The 22,437-nt window shown below is 35.3% G+C and overlaps 1 protein-coding gene and 1 pseudogene across 1 annotated transcript; one reads left to right on the top strand and one right to left on the bottom strand.

The window, feature by feature from the left end:
• Positions 1-6,736: 6,736 nt before the first annotated feature.
• On the top strand, positions 6,737-7,948 carry CABS1 (calcium binding protein, spermatid associated 1). The gene has a single exon (XM_066278646.1). It carries the CDS (start codon positions 6,737-6,739, stop codon positions 7,946-7,948), a length of 1,212 nt encoding a protein of 403 aa, XP_066134743.1.
• A 7,588-nt stretch (positions 7,949-15,536) lies between these two features.
• On the bottom strand, positions 15,537-17,566 carry LOC136306634 (large ribosomal subunit protein uL4-like; annotated as a pseudogene).
• Positions 17,567-22,437: the final 4,871 nt, after the last annotated feature.

Below are 22,437 nucleotides of genomic sequence, written 5' to 3'. Positions count from 1 at the left end.
AAACTCTCATTTCCTTATCAATACATTGAAGAATTCCTTCCCCTCTTTTTACTCTTAATTGTGTTGAGAGTAGAAAATCCTAATTCACATAAATAGAATGTTGAAAATTGTAGTAAAATGTTTAAAGCTTTTTTAGATATTGACACATATCCTTCTTTTATAGAAATCCAAAAGGCCTTCAAGAAACAATTCCTTATGTTTAGTCATCAATCCAAAACATTCACCATACTTATCATTTTAATTTTACACCAAACAAAGGATAGAAGGAACTTGCCTCCAGTCTTTCCTGGGAACATGGTGGGTAGTGTAAACAATCCAGCACCACAGCTTAACAGCCTTTGCAACCTAATCAGACAAGTGAGGTGGGCAGTTGGGCAGACTGTCAGCTTATAGCCAATTCCCGGTACATCTGTACCCCAAAAACTAAACTCCAAAAACCATGTTGGTTTTTTTGGTCCCCAACAGTCACATATTGCTCTGGAATACCATAGGGCACACCTCAAAATCTTCTAGGGTGCACCAGTGTGTCCTGGTGCACACTTTGAGAACCATTGCTTTAGGATAATAGGAGTCAGGAAACAGAATCAGACAAATCAGCATTTGTCTGCCAATCTACCTTTGCCCTCATTAGACAGCCAAACAACAAGTCAACTCTTTTCCATGCTAAGAACAAAAGAAATTTCTGCACCTACAACCTATTTAAGTAGCTACTCTGAGTCTATTGATAGAGTAATAAGGCTTTCTAGATTTCTTTCAAAGAGAAATTGTTCAGAGACTCTTTAAGTTAGCATATATATATATATATATATATATATATGCTTTCCCAAATTTAGGGATTATGCACCAAGCAACCCTTCAGCTAACCAGACTTCAGCTAGCTTAGCTAATGCTGAGGGTACAGTATACAATTCTGCTCTGACAAAGGCTCCAAAGAGCAATGCTTCACTTTCATCCATTGCTATGCAGGAGCAATACTTCACTTTCATCTGTTGCTATACAGTATACTTCCGCTGTCAGTACAACAATTTCCAGATTTACACCCAACTCTAGAATAATACAGAGCAAGATAACTGTTTGTGGGGACAATAGTTTCTCAGCACCAATATCCATGACCACCCACTATTGTAAGTCTGATTTATTGCAATGCTCTCTTTTCAGAAAGACTCCAAGACAACTCAGAGTCTTGAACCTTTCTTTCCTTCGACTGGAAAATCTAAACCATTTTTTTGCCCCTAATCCTGCTACATACATGCAAAGAGCTAAGAATGATCTCTGGAGATGAGAGTACCATTGCCATACCACATGCAAACAACCTTCTTGGAACTTACTCCACTACTCTTGAAGAAGTGGAACCAGAGGGTATATCCATTATTGGTACCACAGCCCTTACAAAAGAAGGCAATGTAGAAAAAACTATGTCATAGATATACCAGAAAATTACAAAACTCTGCTTGAGGTTCCTTACGTACAGGACAAAAATATAATTAAAATTGACACTACTTACCTGGAAAGATATGGCAAAACTACAAGCAACATTCCTGATCTTCCATAGAAAGACAATTCTATTGTATTTGATGCTACAGACATGAAGAATCATGAGAGAACTACAATTAATATTCAATCACCTAACATTTTCTCTTCCAAAAGTAGTAATGACTTTGAATCTATTCCTATTCTGAGTCTTTTGACCATGAATAAAGTTAATACTTTTAACAATACACTTAACAAACTAAGAGATGCCTTTACCATTTCCAGAGAAAATCACAATGTGTAAGAGATGATGACAATCGATTAACAACTGATTTCTCTATCTTTGTAAAGTCTGTTGCCCCTCTTCAAGCAAGAAACTCTGTGAAAAAAACCTCTTTGGCAGATATTACAATGCCACTTTTCACAGTAAGTCTACCCCAGCAGCTTTGACAGTAGCTGTCACCATTGCTTCTCAGGGAGGTGTTGACGACATGTTTTATATATCAAGATATGAATCTGAAAGCTCCTTCAGGAAGATATAACATTGAATTATGTAGCAGATTCCCCAAAAGACATAAACATTACGGCAGTGTAAGAAGAAGTACTTAAAGTAGAAAATGTGAAGGATCATATTTATATTTATATTATACCAATTCAGGCAATAATGGTCCTAATGGCAACAACTTGGCAGTTAAACATTATTCTCTTAACTCTGATGTATATGACTCTACCAGATTCAAAGTCACAACCAAAACCACAGCTGACCAACTTCAATTTGAAATCCTACATCATCTTATATGTATGGCTGAAATATCAAAACCTCTACTTGGGAAGTTTACTCCTGAGTTTCAAAAAAACCTGGTTGTAAGAAACAGTAACAGTGGTGCTGAACACAATGCATTCTTTGGTGATGATATTTTTTATCTGATGATGAAAGAAAATGTTCCTAATAGACATATCTTTCTTCCTAGAAGAAGATATACATTCACAGCATCAGATTTTGGGCTTCCTATGAAAGATAATATAAACCCTGCTCTGGAAGACATTGTATTATTAGGTAAAGAAACTTCCAGCAAAAATTATACATTCTATATTGATGAGCAAACTGATCTGGGAACAGAAGAAGACCAAATTGCTACAAGTAGCATAACAAATTCTCATACAAGCATTATACGTGTGACTTTCTCCACACCTGTATTCTCTGAAGACATAAATGTGGAAACTTATTACCATCTCTCTGAAACAGGCCCTCCTCTATCACTGATATATGCAAATACATTGAGAGATGATTCCTTTATTGATAGGCAAGTGACCACTCTGGCAAGGAACATAATCTAAATGCTATGGACCTGATGTTCATTGAACCTGATAAAAGTTATTCTGATTATATTTCAAATAAGCACAGCACCTTTGAACAAAAGAGGGATAAAATAATTCTATTAAAAAGCTTATTCATCCCTGGCCAGTTGGTTCAGTGGTTAGAGTGTTGGCCTGGTATATGAAAGTCCTAGGTTCAATTCCCTGTCAGTGCACACAAGAGAACTGACCACCTGTTTTTCTCCTCTTTCTCTACTTTTTTCCCTCCTACAGCCAGTGGCTCTATTGGTTTGAGCATGGGCTCTGAGCACTAAGAATAGCTCAGTTGGTCAGAGCACATCTGTCTTTGGCACTAAAAATAGCTTGGTTGATTCGAGCATCAGCCCAAAATGGGGATTGCTGGGTGGATCCTGGTCGGTACGCATGTGGGAGTCTGTCTCACTATCTCTCCTCCTCTCACACTAAAGAAAAAAACTATTTAATTTATACAGGGCCCAGTAGATTTGTATATCATATACCTTCCTCCAAAAGTGAGGCCTCAAAGAGTCTTCAGTATAGAATAACTCACTCACTCTGAGATTAAAATTAAAGAAAAATACCAAACTATTATTCTCAAAGAAGAAAATTCTGAGTCTGATATTCCTGCCACTTTTTTCAGACTACACCAAAAATTTCAGTATTCAGCATCTGAAAACCATGGTGCCTTCCCTAATTGATATATTTGAGACTCTTTCCCCTGAATTTTAAGACAAATTTTCTGCAGGAAATAGCACACTAAGTGAAGATGATGCCATCATCATTCTTCCTGAAGTTTCTGATTTGAGAAATAAAAAAATCAAGTATTTCTTTGAACCACAAACAAAAACAATGACCATGGGAGAGAGCAGAACATTTAACACTGTCCCCATTGACTATGCTGTGATCTCCATTCCCACAAAAAGTCAAAGTCAAGGTCATTTCTATAGGAAAGATATTTTATCCAATGTTTATAACACAGCTTCCCTGGAATTGGCAGACTCTATAACATCAGAAAAATCCAAAGTCAATGAACATAGAATGGACATCTCTAAAATAATGCCTTCAGAGATTACACTAACCCCTTAGTTCAAGACATTGCTTCTCAAGCTGAGAATATCTCCTATGGTGGTAAAGTTACCGAGGGTGTAATAAAAAAAGCTTCAATAGCTTCTCTAATTCCTGTTAATGCCAACAAATGCCAAAACATGTCACCACTATTTCCCATAGTGCCTCTGCTTTTTTACTGTAAGGAGAGCAGTGAAAACAGTGAATCCATCATAGTGTCAGTAGATGGTATCCTGTCCATAAAATTAAAATCTTTATTAATTCCCAATAATAACAAAGGACCTAGAACTGCAGTTGCTTGTAGTGAAAATCATGATTCTTTATTTGATAAATCTGTGGCACTAGAGGTTTCAAAGCCATTGAGTGAAGACTCTATTATTATTGACCAAAATACGGAAGTCAGCAAGATGCAAAGTGACCCTCAGCCATTCTCTATGGTCTCCTCTGTTCTTCTGGAAGATCCTACAACTTTTTCAGAGAATCTTATAAATGTAGCCACTGACATACCTACCACTGAAAATGGGTACATTTTGATAAAACTGACACTATGACCTTTGTACCTAATACAACCTTTCAACCTATAATCTAGATAAAAAGGCAGATAACTAAAACTTTTGACCATGTTGTAAGTCATCATGTAAATAAAGCAGTTATCAGTCCATCTGTAAAAGAAATAACTATCTCAGAAACTGAGGCCAATGCATTCCTCAGGAGAGAGACTGTTGTAGAGAATGAATCTTATATTTCTGAAATCAAAATTTCAGTGAATTTAAGAGACATAAATTCAGTGAACATTAACCCTTTTATTCTGAAGCCTGTTGTTGCTTTTAGCAGCTATAGAGCTAACACCTCTGTCTTTTCCCCCCTTTTGTACACAAAAAAAATTCCCCTGAAAAGACACCAATTCTGCTTTTTATATCATAACTTACCCTGAATTAAGCTTTACAAACATTAGATTATAAGAAAAAATAAGAGTTAAAAAACATTAAGTTAAACAACCCAGATAATGTCTATACTTTGGAATTTTCATTACTGACACCTGACCTGATAGTATTTCTATATAAAAATAAAAAACCTGTGCCTATCACTAACTTCCTTCCCTGTTCCTGATTCTGACATTATTTCCTACATCAATACATTGGAACCCTCAGTGGTGATATCCTCTTGAAGCAAAAAAACATTTCTGAATAAGTTGCTTATACATATTTAATATATATTATTAAATGTTAAATATATATTATAAATAATAAATAAATATTAAAATATAAATAAATATTAAATATATAATATTCAGTGAGAGAAGGGGAGACAGAGAGGCAGACTCCCACAATTCCCTGACCAGGATCTACCTGGCAAGCTTACTAGGGGGTGATGCTCCCATTGTTCAGCAACCAAGCTCTTTTTAGCACCTGAAGCAGAGGCCATGGAGCCATCCTTAACCCCCCAGGGCCAACTCACTGCAATTGAGCCATGGCTTCAAGATGGGAAGAGAGAGAAAGAGAGACAGAGAGAACTGAGAGGGGGAAGGATGGAGAAGCATATGGGTGCTTCTCCTGTGTCCCCTGACCAGGATTCAAACCTTGGACATTCACACACTGGGCTCATTCTTTACCATCAAGCCAACTGGCCAGGGCTGCTTATATTTCTAAAAATGAACAGTGTCTATCTTAAAATCTATCTGATATTTCTACAGAGATTTAGTACAGCTTTAGGTAACTAATAACTAAAAAAAAGATACTGTAAATTTCGAGTCTGAGTCCATATTGAAGAAGAATAAGTATTTACCTTTGAGATGGAATCCACTACTCTGGCTGAATTGCTGTTGTTTTCAAATTTAGTTGTGTCCAAGTCTGAAAATCCTTTCTTCTAAAGACACTGGAAAAAATTAACACTAGACACAATCTTATTATCTAATTACTTAAATCTTAAGGATGATAGTGAGACAAAATAATGATGACTGATATAGATAACATCATTAAAGAAAATCTTCCTTCTGAAATTGAAAATATAATTCCCCAGACTAATATACTTACTCCATACTTTGATCTGTTTTTAAATGATTTTTGACATATTTACCAACTCCTTGACAAAATACTTTTTTGACGTTGAAAGAACATTCTCTGAAGAAAACATTCCTCAGAAATTAAAACTACAAAACCTGAAATTCTCACTGTTATTCAAGTTAATTCAAGAAAAAGTAAGAATCGTAATGAGGGAAAAAACCTGCAAATACCTTCATAGGCCAGTAACTTATTTTTATTATCCCTACTGGGGGTATGAGAATTCCCTCTCTAAAGAAGAGAACTAACTGAAATCTCACTACCTAATTATCTCTGTAACTGCATTCACTGCCAAAATGCCAGCTTTTTTAGACATTTAAATACATAAATCACAAGAGAAGATGCTTCACCTCAAAGCTTACTTACTTTGAGATGCTGCACCTCAAAGTTACTTACTTGAAAGAGAAGCAACTTGAAACATATGCTGATAATCTTGGTGTTCCTTTTAATGCTAAACCCACAAAGTACCTGGCAGACTCTGCTTGTCTGTTCCAAGTGACACTAACTCCACATTGGAAGGCACATTCTTCTAACATGGGAACCTTGAGTTCCTTGCTATTGAAATATTGGGCTATGAATGTTGACTGCTGACTCCACAATTGGAGAGGACTTTATTGTCTTTTTATCTAACATCAATGCTAGGTGCCCAATCAGAGCATAGAAACAATCTCCAAGGGAAGCCAGTGCCATTGGCCATGGGGTTGATGCAACAATCACTATGATGACCTATGCTTTAGTCACTATAATAAATACCACTCTCCTGCCTAGGGACACCACTGGGACCAGAGAAAGACCTGTGAGTGTGCATGGTGCCACTTTGTCCCATGGCTGAAGATGGTTTGCCAAAAATTTATTCTCATCCTCAAACAGAAAGCAGCAAAATAACAACTGAAGCAACCATTTTCTTTGAGGCTAACAACACTATTCCAAGATCAGAAACAACTATTACTTCAGAAGGAGACCACATTACTGCAGTAAGTGACTATGTGCTAGAAAGTGATTTTTCAACAACTATAGACAAGTTTTCGTTTCCAAAGGAAAAACTAAATTCAGAAGATGATGTGGAGTCTCATATTACGAAGTCATCAATCCATCTGGAGAAAGAAAGTAATGCTCTGTCAGGTGCTACAAACTCCATTACCGAAAATTTTATTCCAGTGAAAATTAGTAACATTTCACCACCAGCCACTTCTGTTTCTTTAATAGAATTTCCTACTAACATGGCAAAAGAAGATATTCTCTTGGATACCAATGACCTAGGAGACAAAGATGTCTCAATAACGTCTGAAGTCTCTGACTCACTAAAGATAAATACTGTCAGTGATACTGACACGCCAGCCATTACAGATAAGAAAGGTAAACCTGATATTAACAATCATAGTTCCTCCGTTAAATCCAATGTCACTGCTAACGAGGCTGTCCAGATCACTGACTCCTCTATACCTAAAACTGAACTCACTCTCACTACTGAAAAAGACTTCACCAAGATTCCAGCCATAACTTCCCTTCCAGAAGAGAAAATAACTGAAATTGGCTTAATTCTTCCAGAAGATGATCCTGATGCTGTGTCTAAACTAACTGACTCGGATGAGGAAAAGCTCATCACTGTGTTTGAACTTAATACCACTGTCAAAAGAGAAAATAATAATCCAGAAGACATTTTAATAGAAGACGTTCTGCTAACTGATGAAGAGTCTACAAATAGAGTCAATGTTTGGATTGACAGAGACTTTGCCAGTGAAGCAGAGAACAATCCTGTTTTGCTGACTGCTGTTGAATCCAGATATGACTTCATTGTGCCTAAATTAGTAGATATGAACCTCGTGGAAGATTCACCTCCTACAACAAAAGAAGATTTGTCTGAAAATAATAGACTGGAATCTGTAACTGAGGCTACTGAGGCATTTTCCAAAACTACCCCTGGTCTAGATAACCTAAGCCAAAAGGAAGACACTTCTATAAATGAAATGGGTGTCTTTAAACTACTGAAAGAAGAACCAGATGAGTTCCTGATTTGAAAGCAACAAAAGAGATGCCACGTTGAATTGTGCAATAGCCTAGACAGCTAGTTTTACTATCTAAGAAGTTTGACCAGCAAGCAGAAGTCTTAATAAAAGGAAGAATGTAGGCATTTAAGGCAAGTATTGGACTTAGAAAATGCAGATGTTTAAGAATAGAGGTCATGCATCAGAATATGTTTATGGAAGTTACAAATCTCGACAGTACAGGTATTCCACTAGTAGAACAAAATGTAATTGAGTTATATAATAATTATTTTAATATAAAATTATTAATCCCAGGCTTTAGGGATATGAAGAGAGAGCAATAAATAAAACTTACTTTCTGCTACATTAAATGATTTACCTCATTTTACCTAATCCTCAATTACATAATTTACTGAGAGTTTAAGAGATGAAGAGATCAAATTAATATCTCAAAATATTACTGTAGATTTTTTTCATTGGTATGCAAACAATGATTCTTGTCTATTAAAAGTATAACTGTAATACTCACGCATATAAGAACTAAGGGTCTTTAGCAATTGTTTTGTACCCACATGTAGGAAACAAATACTGCAGATTTCTAGAAAAATGTTGTATGCAAAGTAAGGTGAAGTGATATTTTACAAACATGTACATTTGTCAGAAACAATATTGTATATAAATGTATGAATGAATTTAATTTTCTTTCTTTAAAATTTCTTTCCTGATTTTTTGTCAATTTTTTCAGGTCTTGAGCACTGATATCACACTCTTCTTCTGCCAGAAGTTAGCAATTTAAGGATATAATGTCATCATCCTTTTCTGACACAGACATTTGAAATCTGTCTGTTTTCACCTTGCTGATTGTTCTTCAATAAATCTTGACAGCAACTGACTTACTATGTGTACGTGTGTTTGATATTCTAGCACAAGACTCTCAAATTAGGAAAAATATAAAATAAAAATCAGGATTGTTTAAAGAATAACTTAGTTCTGAACATAAAGAATAGAAATATTCTATAGAGATTTATAATTTTATTGTATAAAAAGAAAGGAAAAACACTGGGTGAATAGTAAATGATACATATGAGATGTGGAGGTATGTAGTTAAGAGGGATAAGGATTATACCATTAAGTAGGTTATAAACTAGAATAATTATGGTAGCAGGTTAAAACACAGAAATACATTTTAACAAAAATTTAGTATATGGTAAAGTGAACTTCAAAACCATGGAATTTGGTGGTTAATTGATCTAGAGTACTATTTAAAACCATATTCTAAATTAAGTTATACATGAATCAAAGGCTTAAAATCAATCATTCAAAAACTTAGAAGGAAACCTATATGTATATTTATCCAAATGAAGTTGAGAAATCTAAGCATATAACAAATGACCTAAAATATTAACAGATTTGACCATCATGAACAGTTAACATCCAGTAAAAATGAAAATTAATATAATAAAAAGTAAATGACAACCAAGGAAAAATTATTGCATTATACACTGACAGGGACATTGTGAGAATTAAGCTAAAAATTGAAAAATGTGGATAATTGGAGACACAACAAAACCTGGGACCATAAATGGTTTCTGAGTCACAAGGTAATCCTACAAGATAGCTCCCTCTGACACAAGATACCTCTGTCCAAATTTCCCCTCTATCCTAATGTAACCTGGTGTAATGTTCTCAGCCCACACTATATCCCTTACGCACAGCTTTCTAGCCTGTTACATAAAACTCTCTTCCTTATCATAAAAAATTTCTGATGGCAATATGAGAGAGTTTTAAAATGAATGAACTCCTGACTACAAAGAAAGTGTGGTATATGGCCATTGCTTAATTCTAATATCTTTTGCATAAATGACATATGAATTTAATTTTGAGTTTACAGTCTATTTCCATAATGCTACTGGAAAGTCCTTTTGCATTTATCCCATAGATCTCAAAGAAAACAGAACTCTTAAATGAAATTAGCATTCCCCTCCTCTCAAGCTTTTTTTTTTCCCTAATATTCTCCATCTAAGCAAAAGACACCATCTGCACAGTTGTTCAAGCCAGAAACTGAGATTCTTCCACCACATCTCTTTTTCATTCCCTAGCCCAACAAAAGATTTCACCTATGGGCTCTCAGACACCCACTTGCCTTCATTCTCACTGCTCGTTCTTTATCCCAAGTTTTATCAAGCAAGAGTGATATTTTAGAGCAAAAATTGATCATGCCACTCCCTTCTTTATACTGCTCAGTGATTTTACACTAACTTTAAGATAAAGTACAAAATCTTCATGATAGTTTTCAGATTCTCCACAACCGGGACAATGCTTACATATAAAATCTCATGATAAGCTACTGGTCATTTCTTACTCTTAAATCCCAACTAGATATATTTTTTGGTTTCTTTAATGTATAACGCTATGTCTTCTCTCAGGATCATTAAGTATATAAATACTATACTCTCCCTGAGTCATTCCCCTAAATGTCACTTCCTCCAACCATGCAGTCCCCTGTATTGTCTGTCCCATCACAATTTCTCATGGCACACAATAGCTTGCTTTATGTAACATGCATAATTTTAAAAAATTATCTGTTGTATTAATTTTCTAGGACTGACTTAATAATCACTACAAACTAGATGCTTTAAAACAATGGAAATGCATTTTCTTATAGTTCTGAAATTAAGATTTCAGGAGGGCCGTGTGCTCTCTGAAGATTTGAGGAAAGGAACTTTTCTCGCCTCTTCCTACTTTCTAATGGTTACTGGTCAAATTCTTGATATTTTTTGGCTTGTATACACATCACTACAATCTCTGTCTCCCACATCACGTTTTTCTTTTTGTGTGTGTCTCTGTGTGCAAACGTCTCTCAATTTATATGGACACCAGTCATTGCATTAGGCCCCTTAGTCCAGTATGACTACTTCTTAACTTGAGTACATCTGCAAAGACCCCATATGTGAATAAGGTCACATTCCCAGGTTCTGGGAGTTGGGACTCCAACATATTTGAGAGTGAAGGAAAAGACATGATTCAACCCATAAAATATGTTTAATATTTACCTTCCCTACTAGGTTTTATGTTTGGATAATTAAGAAGGTCACATAATTTACTATCAAAACCAAAACTCTTTTGAGACTGAAATGAGGCACTATTAATAGTGACTCCAAAACAACAGAAATAAAATAGAGTGTCCCGAGTAAACATAGCTAATCACCCCATTCTAAGGGAAGGGATCATATCTTCTGTCCACTGCTTAATTCTGAGAGCTTTAAACACAGTGAGTTCCAATAAACATGTTAAATGAATGAATTAAATAAAACAGTGACTAATAATTTTATTAGGCTATAAATGCTCCCAGAGTAAGAATGGTATAAATGGATACTTAGAGTCGAATATGAGTTTACTAGGATGAGAAGGGAGTAACTGGTTTCAACCAGAGGGAAGGGCAGGGACAAAGATTCAGAGCATAAAAATATTTGGTGTGCTCCATCATATTGAAGTGAGGTTAGCGCACACTGGATCTGAGAGAGAAAACTAACGTGTATATCAAATTGTGACAGTGAGTATAACCTTACAAAAGCAAAAAATAATCAAATTGTGTTAGACCATGTATGTGTATTAATCAGGGTTTTCTGGGCAGGAATGGGGGAGGAAACAATGATATAGATAGATGATAATAATAGATAGATTTTAATAGATAAATAGATAGATGATATAGAGAGATTTCTTTTAAAAAAACTGGCTTATGTACTTGTGGAGAATGTCAAGTTCAAAACTCATATCCCACATTGTTAGGCTAGAAATTCAGGTAAGAGTGATATTGCAGTCTTGAGTCCAAAATCCACAGGGCAAGTCAGTAGGCTGGAAATTTAGACTGGGTTTCTATGTTTCAGTCTCAAAGCAGAATTCCTCTTTTTTAAAGAAAACTTCAGTCTTTGCTCTTAAGGCCTTCAACTGAGTAGATGAGGCCCACATGTATTATGAAAAGTAATCTCCTTTACTTAAAGTCAACTGATTATGAATGTTAATTACATTTATAAAATGCTTTCACAGCAACATCTAAACTAGTGTTTGACCAGACAACTAGCTACCATAACCTAGCCAAGTTAACACAAAAAATTAAGCAAAACACTATGTGTAATAGTTTAAGGTTAAAATTTCACATAACTAACAGTTGATGTTTCCTGCACTAGTTTCACTAGAATTAACATGTTTTTAGTTTGGTTTTTGTTTGTTTGTCTGTTTTAAGGGGTTTTTGCAGAAGCTAAAAAGCGTTCAATAAAGTGCTTAATAATATTGAAGTAAGTCAACTTCATCAATAAACTAGAATAAATTTTCTGGAATCTTTAAATGAGAATATATCTATAAAGTATTTGGGGAGCTGCAGGAACTTTAGGTACTAATGCTTTGTGTAACATGGTTTTGGAAATGCTGATATAGACAATGATAAGCATCAAAATTTTAAGAAAGAGGTAAATATATTAGTTGTGCTTTAGAAAGATTATTTTGATGAAGAAGTAAAAGTTAAATTGGAGGTTAGAGAAAGCAAGAGGCAGAGAGACAAGAAATCATAGAAGAAACCAATAAGAATAATTATCAATATATTCTAATATTTATAAATATATCATATTTATACTATTAACTAAAATGATAATAAAATAAGCACACATTCAGCTACATGTACCCCTGGACATAAAAATTTTAGGTAGAAACTTGAAAGTTCAAATATTCCCAATTTGTCATTATTCTTAGCCAAGTTGGCTGCCTCTTTTTAATGAGAGCAAGCATCTTGTGATTCAGGATTTTCACATTTTCTCTCATTCTATAGAACTTTGGTTTAGATATAATTTAAAACAAAGTCAGGAGACTAAAGTAAGATCATATATATTCACTTGGTCAAAAGCTGTATTTATCATCTAAATTTATGTCAGGAAATTAGCTGATAAGCACAAAAAAAATGCTTAAGGCAGAGTCTGTCTTTCTCTAACAATCAAAAATTCTCTTAACAGAAGTTAAGCATATTTTAAAATATCTTGGTCCAATGGAAAGGAAAATCTGTGGAGATAAATTTGGGCTAAAATAATGGCTTTTGAAACTATGAGCTAATTACTTATTTTTTCAAGTCTCAGCTTCCTCAGGTACAAAATTACTTTGTAAAAGTACACAAATATAAGTTGGCATCTTGATCTAGAGTTTAAGTTGTTTTCCTAAAAATTTGTTTTAAAAGAGAAATGAACAAATGCAAAAACCAATAACAAAGGAGATTCTGTGTGCAAGGTCCTCAATTTTACCTTTAGGATAAAAAATCTAAAGATTCTCATCTGCTCTTCAATTCATCACCAAGTAAATTAACACCAAGACACATCACTAACTAACACAGCTAACTGGGGGGAAAAAAGCATTACAAATCTGATTATCCACCAGCAGACCTTCCATATATAAATACAAAATGTTTCCTCATCTTTCTGGTAATAACATTTTCACGAAAAGTAAAACTTAACTGACACCAAAGCAAATGTCAAACTACTACATTTTGTATTGTTCAATAGCTAGAACTTTTCTCCTCAGCAGGATAATCGCTGTGGCGCACAACATACCTCCTCTTACAACCTAAAGAATTATTATTGGTCTAGTGGTAGCAAGCGTAATAAGGGGTGTCAGAATGATTCATTAGCCATCTTTTTCTCATTTTTATGTCTTGAAAAGTCAAGAGAGAATGCAATGTTTACAGTTGCCTTCCAACTACTTATGTTTAAGTAGAGCTCATTTTATAATCTCTAAAAACTAATGTTCAGGAATGAAGTACTTTACCTTAAAAATGAGCACAAAAGAAGCTACAATCTTCAAATACTTTCTGCCAGTTTAACGACCACAATATTTGTACATACTAGTAAAGAAAAGATTACAATTAGCAGTCTTAATCAGAAAAGTGTTCATAAGACCTAGAGTTTGTAGTCAAGTTTCACTAATTATTGCTAGGTTAGTAAAATGTTAAGTAATAAGCTTTCTTGTTTTCAGACACCCAGGTAATTAATCATGTTGTTTCTGAGAAAAATGAAAAGGATAAAGGTCAACTTTTAAAGATTATACCACACCTTGTTTGCTTCAGGAAATAGTTGAATTAGCTCAGAAGCAAATGCCAGAATAATAATAATATTTTGCTTAGCAAGAGGAACAAAATAGGATAAAAGAGGGAAAAATCCTTTATAAGGCATAAATCACCTGTACCCTTCCAGTGCAGAAGCTGAGGCAAAGCCGACATTGCTGGACAAGCAGAGAGAGGAGCCCTTATTACGGTATCATTTTTAAAACTGCAAAGACTTCAATTACTATGAGATCTCAAACTCTGTTATCCACAGAGTTCTCATATACAATGCATTTTAAAGGAAGTATATCATACATTTAAAAAAATGGAAATGCTTTAACTAAGTCATCAACATATACCATTTATCCACTTTTATTAGTAAAATGTTAATAATTTCAATAATGATTATGATAATAAAAAAATAGCTTGTACTCAAATTTAAAGTAAAGGTCTTAGATATAAATCAATTATTTTAGTTTTGTAACTATAAAAATAAAAATGTTTTCAGTAGCAGAAACATCTATTGTGCTAAACTATGCAAGAAACTTTGAGGCCTGATTTTTTAATTAATCAGATGTTTCCATTTTATTGATCTTTTTTATTATAAAGGAAAGGGATATAAATATTTAAATATCTAAATGTTGCTTACATTCTGCTTGAGATTGTGACTGTTTCATATGATGAAAAGACACTTATTAATTTGGTTTGCTTTCTTATTCTTTCAGTATTGAAATGTAAAAATTTCATCACATAATCACTTAATTAAAATTCTTTTTAAAATTGGGCCTCAGATACTTTAAGTTATGTGTCCAGAGTTTGGCAATTGAACGAAGCTGAACTCTATGACTATTGATTCAGTGGTTCTTCTCTGAAAACCACAAGGTGCTCTATTGAATGAAGTAACTGTTAAAATATTCTTCGTCACTTATGTTGTGGCTATCATGTTTTTAATATTGTAACTTAAAGATTGGAAAATAGTAACACTAGATGCTGAGATTATATAAGCATAAAAAATTAGCCATTAATTCCTCTCTTTAGCAACTTTTCTTCTCTGGGAAAGAAATTAGATATGTAAATATTGATTAAAAAATTGATCCAATACTGAAATATGTTAAGTGAGTGCAAAATTCTGAAGAAAAGATAATTATATAATAACTTCAATTAAAGAAATTTAGGTTTGCATTATTTTTGTTTTTCTTTTTCTTCTCATTTTCTTTGGGTAACAGAACCTAGCCATAATGATCCTATCAAAAATGTTTAGCAGAAATGTCAAGTTTCTAAATAATACTCATAAATAATGAAAATAATACTGATCAAAAGATTAATAAAATAATTTCAATTTCTAACTATACACATTTTAAGTTACATTAGTGTTTAAATTTTTCTGTATAGTGTATTACCTTTATGTGTTTAAATTATAAAATCAACAAAAGATCATAAAAGTTTTTTTTCATGTTCTTACTGCTTTTGATCAGGTTTTTTTTCCAAAATTAGCTGTCCAACATGATTTGACCTTTATGGAATAAATAAACAAATTTAAGTCTATGCCACAGGCCTGTTCTCTTCTGTGGTGGGTTTCTGGGGCTTCTTCTCAGCTGCTGGTTTCTTGGAAGCTGTGGCCTTTTTTCCCACCAGACGCTTCCTCTGCTTATGAAGGGCAACAGTCTTCTTTCCTTCCTTCTCTACCACGGGCTTCTTCCTGGCACCCCTTTCTCATCTGATTTGGCTTCTGATGCCGCTGCAGCTTTATCTGCCTGGAGCCTGGGGTTCTTGGCCTGGCAAGGATTACTGTTCCAGTGCAGGATCCTTGTATGTGGGTTTAGATTCAACATGATTTCAGGTTTTTCAGTGGATTCTTCTTCAGGACTCTGCAGTGAATCTTCCTGCGTAGTGTTTGGAAGGCTCTTTGGACCCTTGGCATTTCCTTTTTTTAATTTTTTTTTTATTTAGACAATTAAATTTAACAGGATGATACTGGTCAACTAGAGTACATAGATTGAGAGAAAACATCTCCACATCATTTGGACAGTCAATTGTGCTGTATACCCATCACCCAAAGTCAAATCATTTTCTGTCACCCTATATTTTGTTTCTCTTTAAGCCCCTCCCCTTCACCCATCCCCCTCCCTCTCCACCTTTCCCTTCCCCCTGGTAATCACTGCACCCCTGTCTATGTTCATGAGTCTCAATTTTGTGTCCCACCTATGTATGGAATCATACAGTTCTGAGCTTTTTCTGATTTACTTATTTCACTCAGTATAATGTTATCAAGGTCCATCTATGTTGTCATAAATGATACTATGTCATCATTTCTTATGGTTGAGTAGTAATCCATTTTCAAGATTCTACTAAGGTTAATACTGAGCAACTTGTGCAGGGGAAGGTTTAGTTACCCTTTAGGGAGGCAGCTTTACTTCGAGTAACACACAGATCATCTAACTTGCAGAAAGCACTGCAGAAAGCACTTTCAATCCAAATCAGAAATGCCAACATGCCCAACAGGAGCAAGTTTCATTAAGCAGAATAATTTTACAATAAGCAGAGTAATTTTAAGAATGTTTCTGAAGGCTTTGGTGATACCACTGCCCATATTGTAGATGATATGAGACCCCTTGTGCTAGAGACAACAACAATTTCCCATTTTCCCTTTGCCAGCTTTCATCAACTGAGAAGAAGTGATCTTTTTATATCATTTCAGGCCTTAAGTTTCATAAGAGGCAAAACAGCCTCCTTAGTGTTCTTGCAGCCTTCAACTTTGTCTTCAACCACCAAAGCAGTTCAGGGACTTCCTTAATGTGATGACCTGTAGACATGCCCAGCGCTGGCGAGGCAGAGGCAGCCAGGGCCGCGTGGACAGCATATGCCAATGTTTTGTGTTCACTCTGCGGTGCCAACAGCACCAGGTTTAGACTGGTGCAATCACGTGGCCGCCACAAGACATATTTCCAGTTCCCCCTGTCCAGAATGATGAATTCTACCACCTTCAACTCTGGGAATTTTAACCACAGCTTTGCCAGGACCGCAAGACTAAGCACTGGTTTGATGACCTGCCAATTCACGGACAATGTAGGGCTATTTATTGTTTTTGTGCAAGTTTGTGTGAACAAATTTACAATATCTGGTCAAATGGAAGCCTTGAACACAGCAGGCAAAGTGACATTTTTGATACGTCCACCTTCCAGAGTGTACTGATATCGTGGACAAGAACACGCCACGGCACAGAGATGAGAAAGCCACACTCCTCTCTGGCCACAGGAAAAGCCATGAAGTTTTAATAACTGAAAATCTCCTCATAAATTAAAACACCACATGACACATTTTAATTTTTGCCTGTTTTTCTGTCTTTATTTATTTAGATAATTTATATACAGTATGATGTTAAACTTTCTTACCATTACACATAAGTATTTTTTAAATTTCTACGTGGTCTTTTTCTCCTTTTCTCAATTTTAAAAATTTTATTTATTTTTTAAATTAAATATATTGGGGTACAGTTTCAGGTGGCAAGCTCAATAAAGTTTCTTCTACATACTGCACTGTGTGCCCAGCACTGCAAGCAAAGTCTCATTCATCCTCGTTTATCCCCCCTCTGCCCACCTCCACCTACCTCCCACCCCCTTTCCCTCTGGCTATCAAATCACACTGTTGTCTCTGTGTCTGTGTTAAATATGCATATGTTTGGGGGCAGGGGTTCCTACATGATTATCTGTATCCATATTTTTCCATTATAAATATGTACCTTTGATTAAAATTCAGCAGAAACAAAATGGTCCTTCTTTTATTTTCCCACCACCAAAGAAGCATCTCTTGCTGTCTACTTCTCGAAGACCGTAAGACAACATGCAGACTGATTCTGATTGCTATCGTTTTGACTTTCACTACCTGCTTCTTGGTAAATATTATATATCTTACATATATTTTTTCTTTATTTAGTTCTTAATCATAAATTGTACAATCAGTTCATTGTTTTATGTCAACTTAGATTTATTCTGCACACATATTATTTTAATTTTTTTTTGCCAAATACCTTAATTTAACTTTCTTCATGATCTTTTGTTGACCTTGGAATGCAAATAATAATTTTATTTTATTTTTCTACACATTATCAATAGTCTCTAGAATTTCCAACCTTTGTAAATAAGATGTTATAATATCATGATTTTAAGTTGTATGTTCTGATTCTATCTCTGCAGTAGCATTTCTGTATAGTATTTATTCATGTAGGCTATTGTTCATGTTCAGGGTTTCATGAAGAAGAGCCGCAAAGGAATGAGGCAGCAACAATACTGCAAGTGGAGGACCGCAATCTCTCCAGGATTGAGGTGTCTTAGAGATATCAGCTATCCAATTTATTAAGCAGAAATATGTCATCTTGCAGAAGAAACTAACAAGCAGAATACAGTGTACAATTTTATTATTTAATTTTGCGAACTGATTAGATTTCTCTTGCCCTTTCTGAGACATAACACCACACCATCTGCTGTCTGATTCCTGCTCTGCAGAAAGCTCCAGTTTGGCCAAGCACCCATGTCCTTGGGCCTTCCCTGGACGTGACTGCCTTCAGTCATGTATGCTTGGTCTTGACCTTCACTTCCTCAGAATGGGAACAGAAAGTCACTAGGTGTTTTGGCTTTCCTCCAATAGTAGGCTCCCCCAAAAGAAAGGTATGGGAAGAAAGTTGGTTATAAGGAACACTACAAAATAAATTTGAAACCATATAAAGGATTTAAACATAGATCAAATGAATTTTAAAATTCTAGATATGATATATAACTTCCATTCAAGAGCATGTGCTTGGCATCCTCTAACATGTTTAGATTTGTTTACCTAACATCTGCACCTAAATTAAAGTATGTAAAGGATAAATTACATTGTCTAAAGCTTATTGCTACAAATATAATCCAGTATTATTTTCAGGAACTGACAACATCTAATAGGCTCTGGCATGTATGAAAATTGCCTCTTTCGCTGTTGTCCCATGCTAAAATGTAGCAAGGAGGAATTTTGTCCAATAAAAAACTCTATTCTAGACCTTGTTAGATCACCTATTTTTCTTTCCCACACATGTAGTCTGGTTTTTACTTACATCAATTCATGAAGATGTTGGTTTCAGCCCTGGCCAGGTAAATCAGTTTGTCATAGCATTGTCCCAAGATACCAAGGTTGCCGGTTTAATCCACAGTCAGGGCACATAAAAGAATCAACCAATTAATGCATAAATAAATGGAATAACAAACTGATGTCTCTCTCTTTCTCTCTTTATCTCTGTCTTATCTTTCTTCTTCATTCCCTTCCTCTCTCTAAAATTTAATTTAATTAATTAGTTTTTTTAAAAAGATAGTGGTTCCAAATGGTCTCTATGTTTGGCACCTAAGATGAATATTAGTTATTATGATACAAAAAGCTAAATTTCGCATTACCTGGAGATTGGAGACTGGTCCAACACACTCATGAGAATGAGGAGGGAGAGAAATTCTTCTGCTTAAAGATTTCCAGAACAAAACTGATCATCCTTATCCCATGAACTGGGTACCTTTAAACCACTCCCATTTAATGATGACTCAAAATTGTAACACTGGATTCCATTCCATTAACCTTAACCCAACCACATTTTATCCTTAGAAATAGTTTATAAGCAGTGTTCTTAAAATGCCATATATACTCTGGGTCTAACTTTTCTTAACATATATGTATTCTTCATCTCATTTTAGTCAGCTGTTGCACATAAGAGAAAAATCTTCAAAGAAGTAAGTTTTATCTATGTTTCTGGTGATCTTTTTACATTTTTGTTTATAATCAGAAATCTGTTATGTCTGAAGAGTTGACAAGGTACAATAACTAAAAAAAAGTTGAGGGGGTGAGGGTCACCCAGTAAAAATAGTTTTGTTTGCACCAAAATCTTGCCTCCTGTTGCCTGCCTCTTAGATATGTTTTCATCTGTATTAAGAATAGGACAGTTCAGCACATAAAAAGCAAAGTTTACCCAGTCTTCAGTACAAAAAAAAAAACTATCTACATTTCTTTGTTCAATGTAAATGTCTTTCTCCTTATAAATAGTAATGGATTTTTAATAAGGAGCATTGCCTATGATCCCACCAGATGCAAAAATTAGTTTCTTTTCCCCAAATTAATGCTTTTTAAAAAGAAACATTCAGAATCATCTGGACTTTTCAAAATTATCCATCTGTTTCCATTTTCTGCCATTCGTAAAAGTCGTAACCCTTACTCTATGACATAGTGGAGGTAGGGTGCACAATAAGATATGATCACTAAAAACATTTGTCACATCATCCTGTTATATCCCCCTGCTCTCTCCTTTCCCCATTCCAAGACAAGTAGTCAAAATGAATTCTTAAAAACCAAACAAAAAAATAAAATAAAGTGTTATCCTGCTCCTAATACAGAGGAATAGATATTGTCTAGGTTTAGAATCCCAAATTGTGCTAATATTTAGAAAAAAATCATAATTCTAAATTTACCTTGCAAATTTATGAGAATTTTGGCAACTTATTTCTGTTTCATCTTAAACTCAGGTATCTATTTCTAGAATTTTTCCCTTTGAGAATTAATGTGTCATGAAGAGGCAGGAGGAGTTTCATTATTCAAATTTTCAGGATAAACCTCTGCCATTGAAGACAAAATGAGAGACAAGGGCATAAATGGAAAATCAAAGGGAATATCATGTTAAAATTCCAAGTAACTAAAGCAAACTCAAACTGCCCATGGCATTGCTGAAATGTATTTCACTGGGCGATCTGCCCTAACCGACCTGGGGCACTCATAGCTTTTAGCATCTGTGATCCTGTGCAAATGAGTCAGCCACATGGATTTATTTATTTAGGGGTCTTTGAAAAGACAGTACATCAAAGCTCCTATAGTCTCCTTTTGTTCTCTTTATTGAGAGTTGAAAAATGCATTGTGTTCTTTTTCAACACTAAAACACACTGCATATTCTTTAGATATGCTAAATTATTCACTGGCATATTACTTTAACAACTCTAATAAGCACTGGAGAAATGTGTAATTTATCCAAATATTTTCCATAGTTATTTGACTACCAAATATTTTCCAATTATATGCATTTAGAGAACACATTTTGGGAAAATCTATGATAAAATGATTAGCGTTTGAGAATACCAAAGATACAGTTTACTTCAAAATTTACTAAATGTCATATTCAAAACCCTCTCTTTAGGGGACACACTCTTCAAATTACATATGGAATGAAGTTGGAATGCTTACACATTAAAGTGATATTATAGATATATGTTTTAGACCTAATTTCAGGTTACTTTATGCATATCATCTGTATAAAAACAATTGTTTTTTCTCTCTCAAGTTTAGTGACAGTTCTGAGGAGCATTTTTAACTTATTTAAAGTATTACTTTCTAAGCACTTACGAAAGTACTTTGCAAAATGTGGGCCCTCTCCTGGAACTCCAGATTGTCACTGCGGTCGTCCCGTCCCGAGAGGCACAGAGGCCAACCCGGCCATCCTCCCCACTCCTGCCCCAGCTCACTTGAGAATACTGCAACCCTCGGCTCTCAGTCACCACCAGCCACACCTCGTGCTCCTCCTACTGCAGTTCCCACCACCACCGCTGCTGCTGCCACCGTCTCTACCACCGAAATTACAGGCGTGGTGTCCAAGCACTGAGGCTTCCAGCATCCTCCAGCCGAGGGCGCCACCAAAGCTGTGGCGGGCACTGCCCCCGCTGAGGCTCCCGGCTCTACTGCTGCTGACCTGGCAGAACAGCTTCAGTCAAGTCTACAACTGTCTCCAATTACACAGGTGGCAACCACGAAGCACAAAGGCAAACCTAGGTAAACAATATTTTTCAAAATATTTCCTGACTAAATGAGTGACTTGGAGATGTGTCTAAATACCGTTAAGACCAGGTTGTTGTTTGTTGCCCCATCAAAGAAAAAGATAAACTAATGATTCTAACTCTGCCAAAGGGATAAGCTCTGATTCCTTTTTTATTTCACAAATTCAATTTCATTTCCTTGAGTTGATAGGTTATACCTATAACGCCAATGTTGCCAGATTCTTATATAAGAAAGACACAATTAAAAGGTTCACTAGTGTGTAGAGGGTGCTATATTGAGTGGGACACTTAAAACCATGTCAGCACAATAAGTTAAAAATTAAAATTAAAAAATAATAAAAAAGCCTGACCAGGCGGTGGCGCAGTGGATAGAGCGTTGGACTGCAATGCCAAGAACCCAGGTTCAAGACTCTGAGGTCACCAGCTTGAGCACGGGCCCATCTGGTTTGAGCAAAAGCTCACCGGCTTGGACCCAAGGTCGCTGGCTCGAGCAAGGGGTTACTCGGTCTGTTGAAGGCCCACGGTCAAGGCACATATGAGAAAGCAATCAATGAACAACTAAGGTGTTGCAATGTGCAATGAAAAACTAATGATTGATGCTTCTCATCTCTTTG

This window comes from Saccopteryx bilineata, chromosome 5 (assembly GCF_036850765.1).
Source record: "Saccopteryx bilineata isolate mSacBil1 chromosome 5, mSacBil1_pri_phased_curated, whole genome shotgun sequence".
Taxonomy (NCBI): Eukaryota; Metazoa; Chordata; class Mammalia; order Chiroptera; family Emballonuridae; genus Saccopteryx; species Saccopteryx bilineata.
The sequence above is the reverse complement of the archived record's forward strand: the minus strand, read 5'-3'. Positions and strand labels throughout refer to the sequence as shown.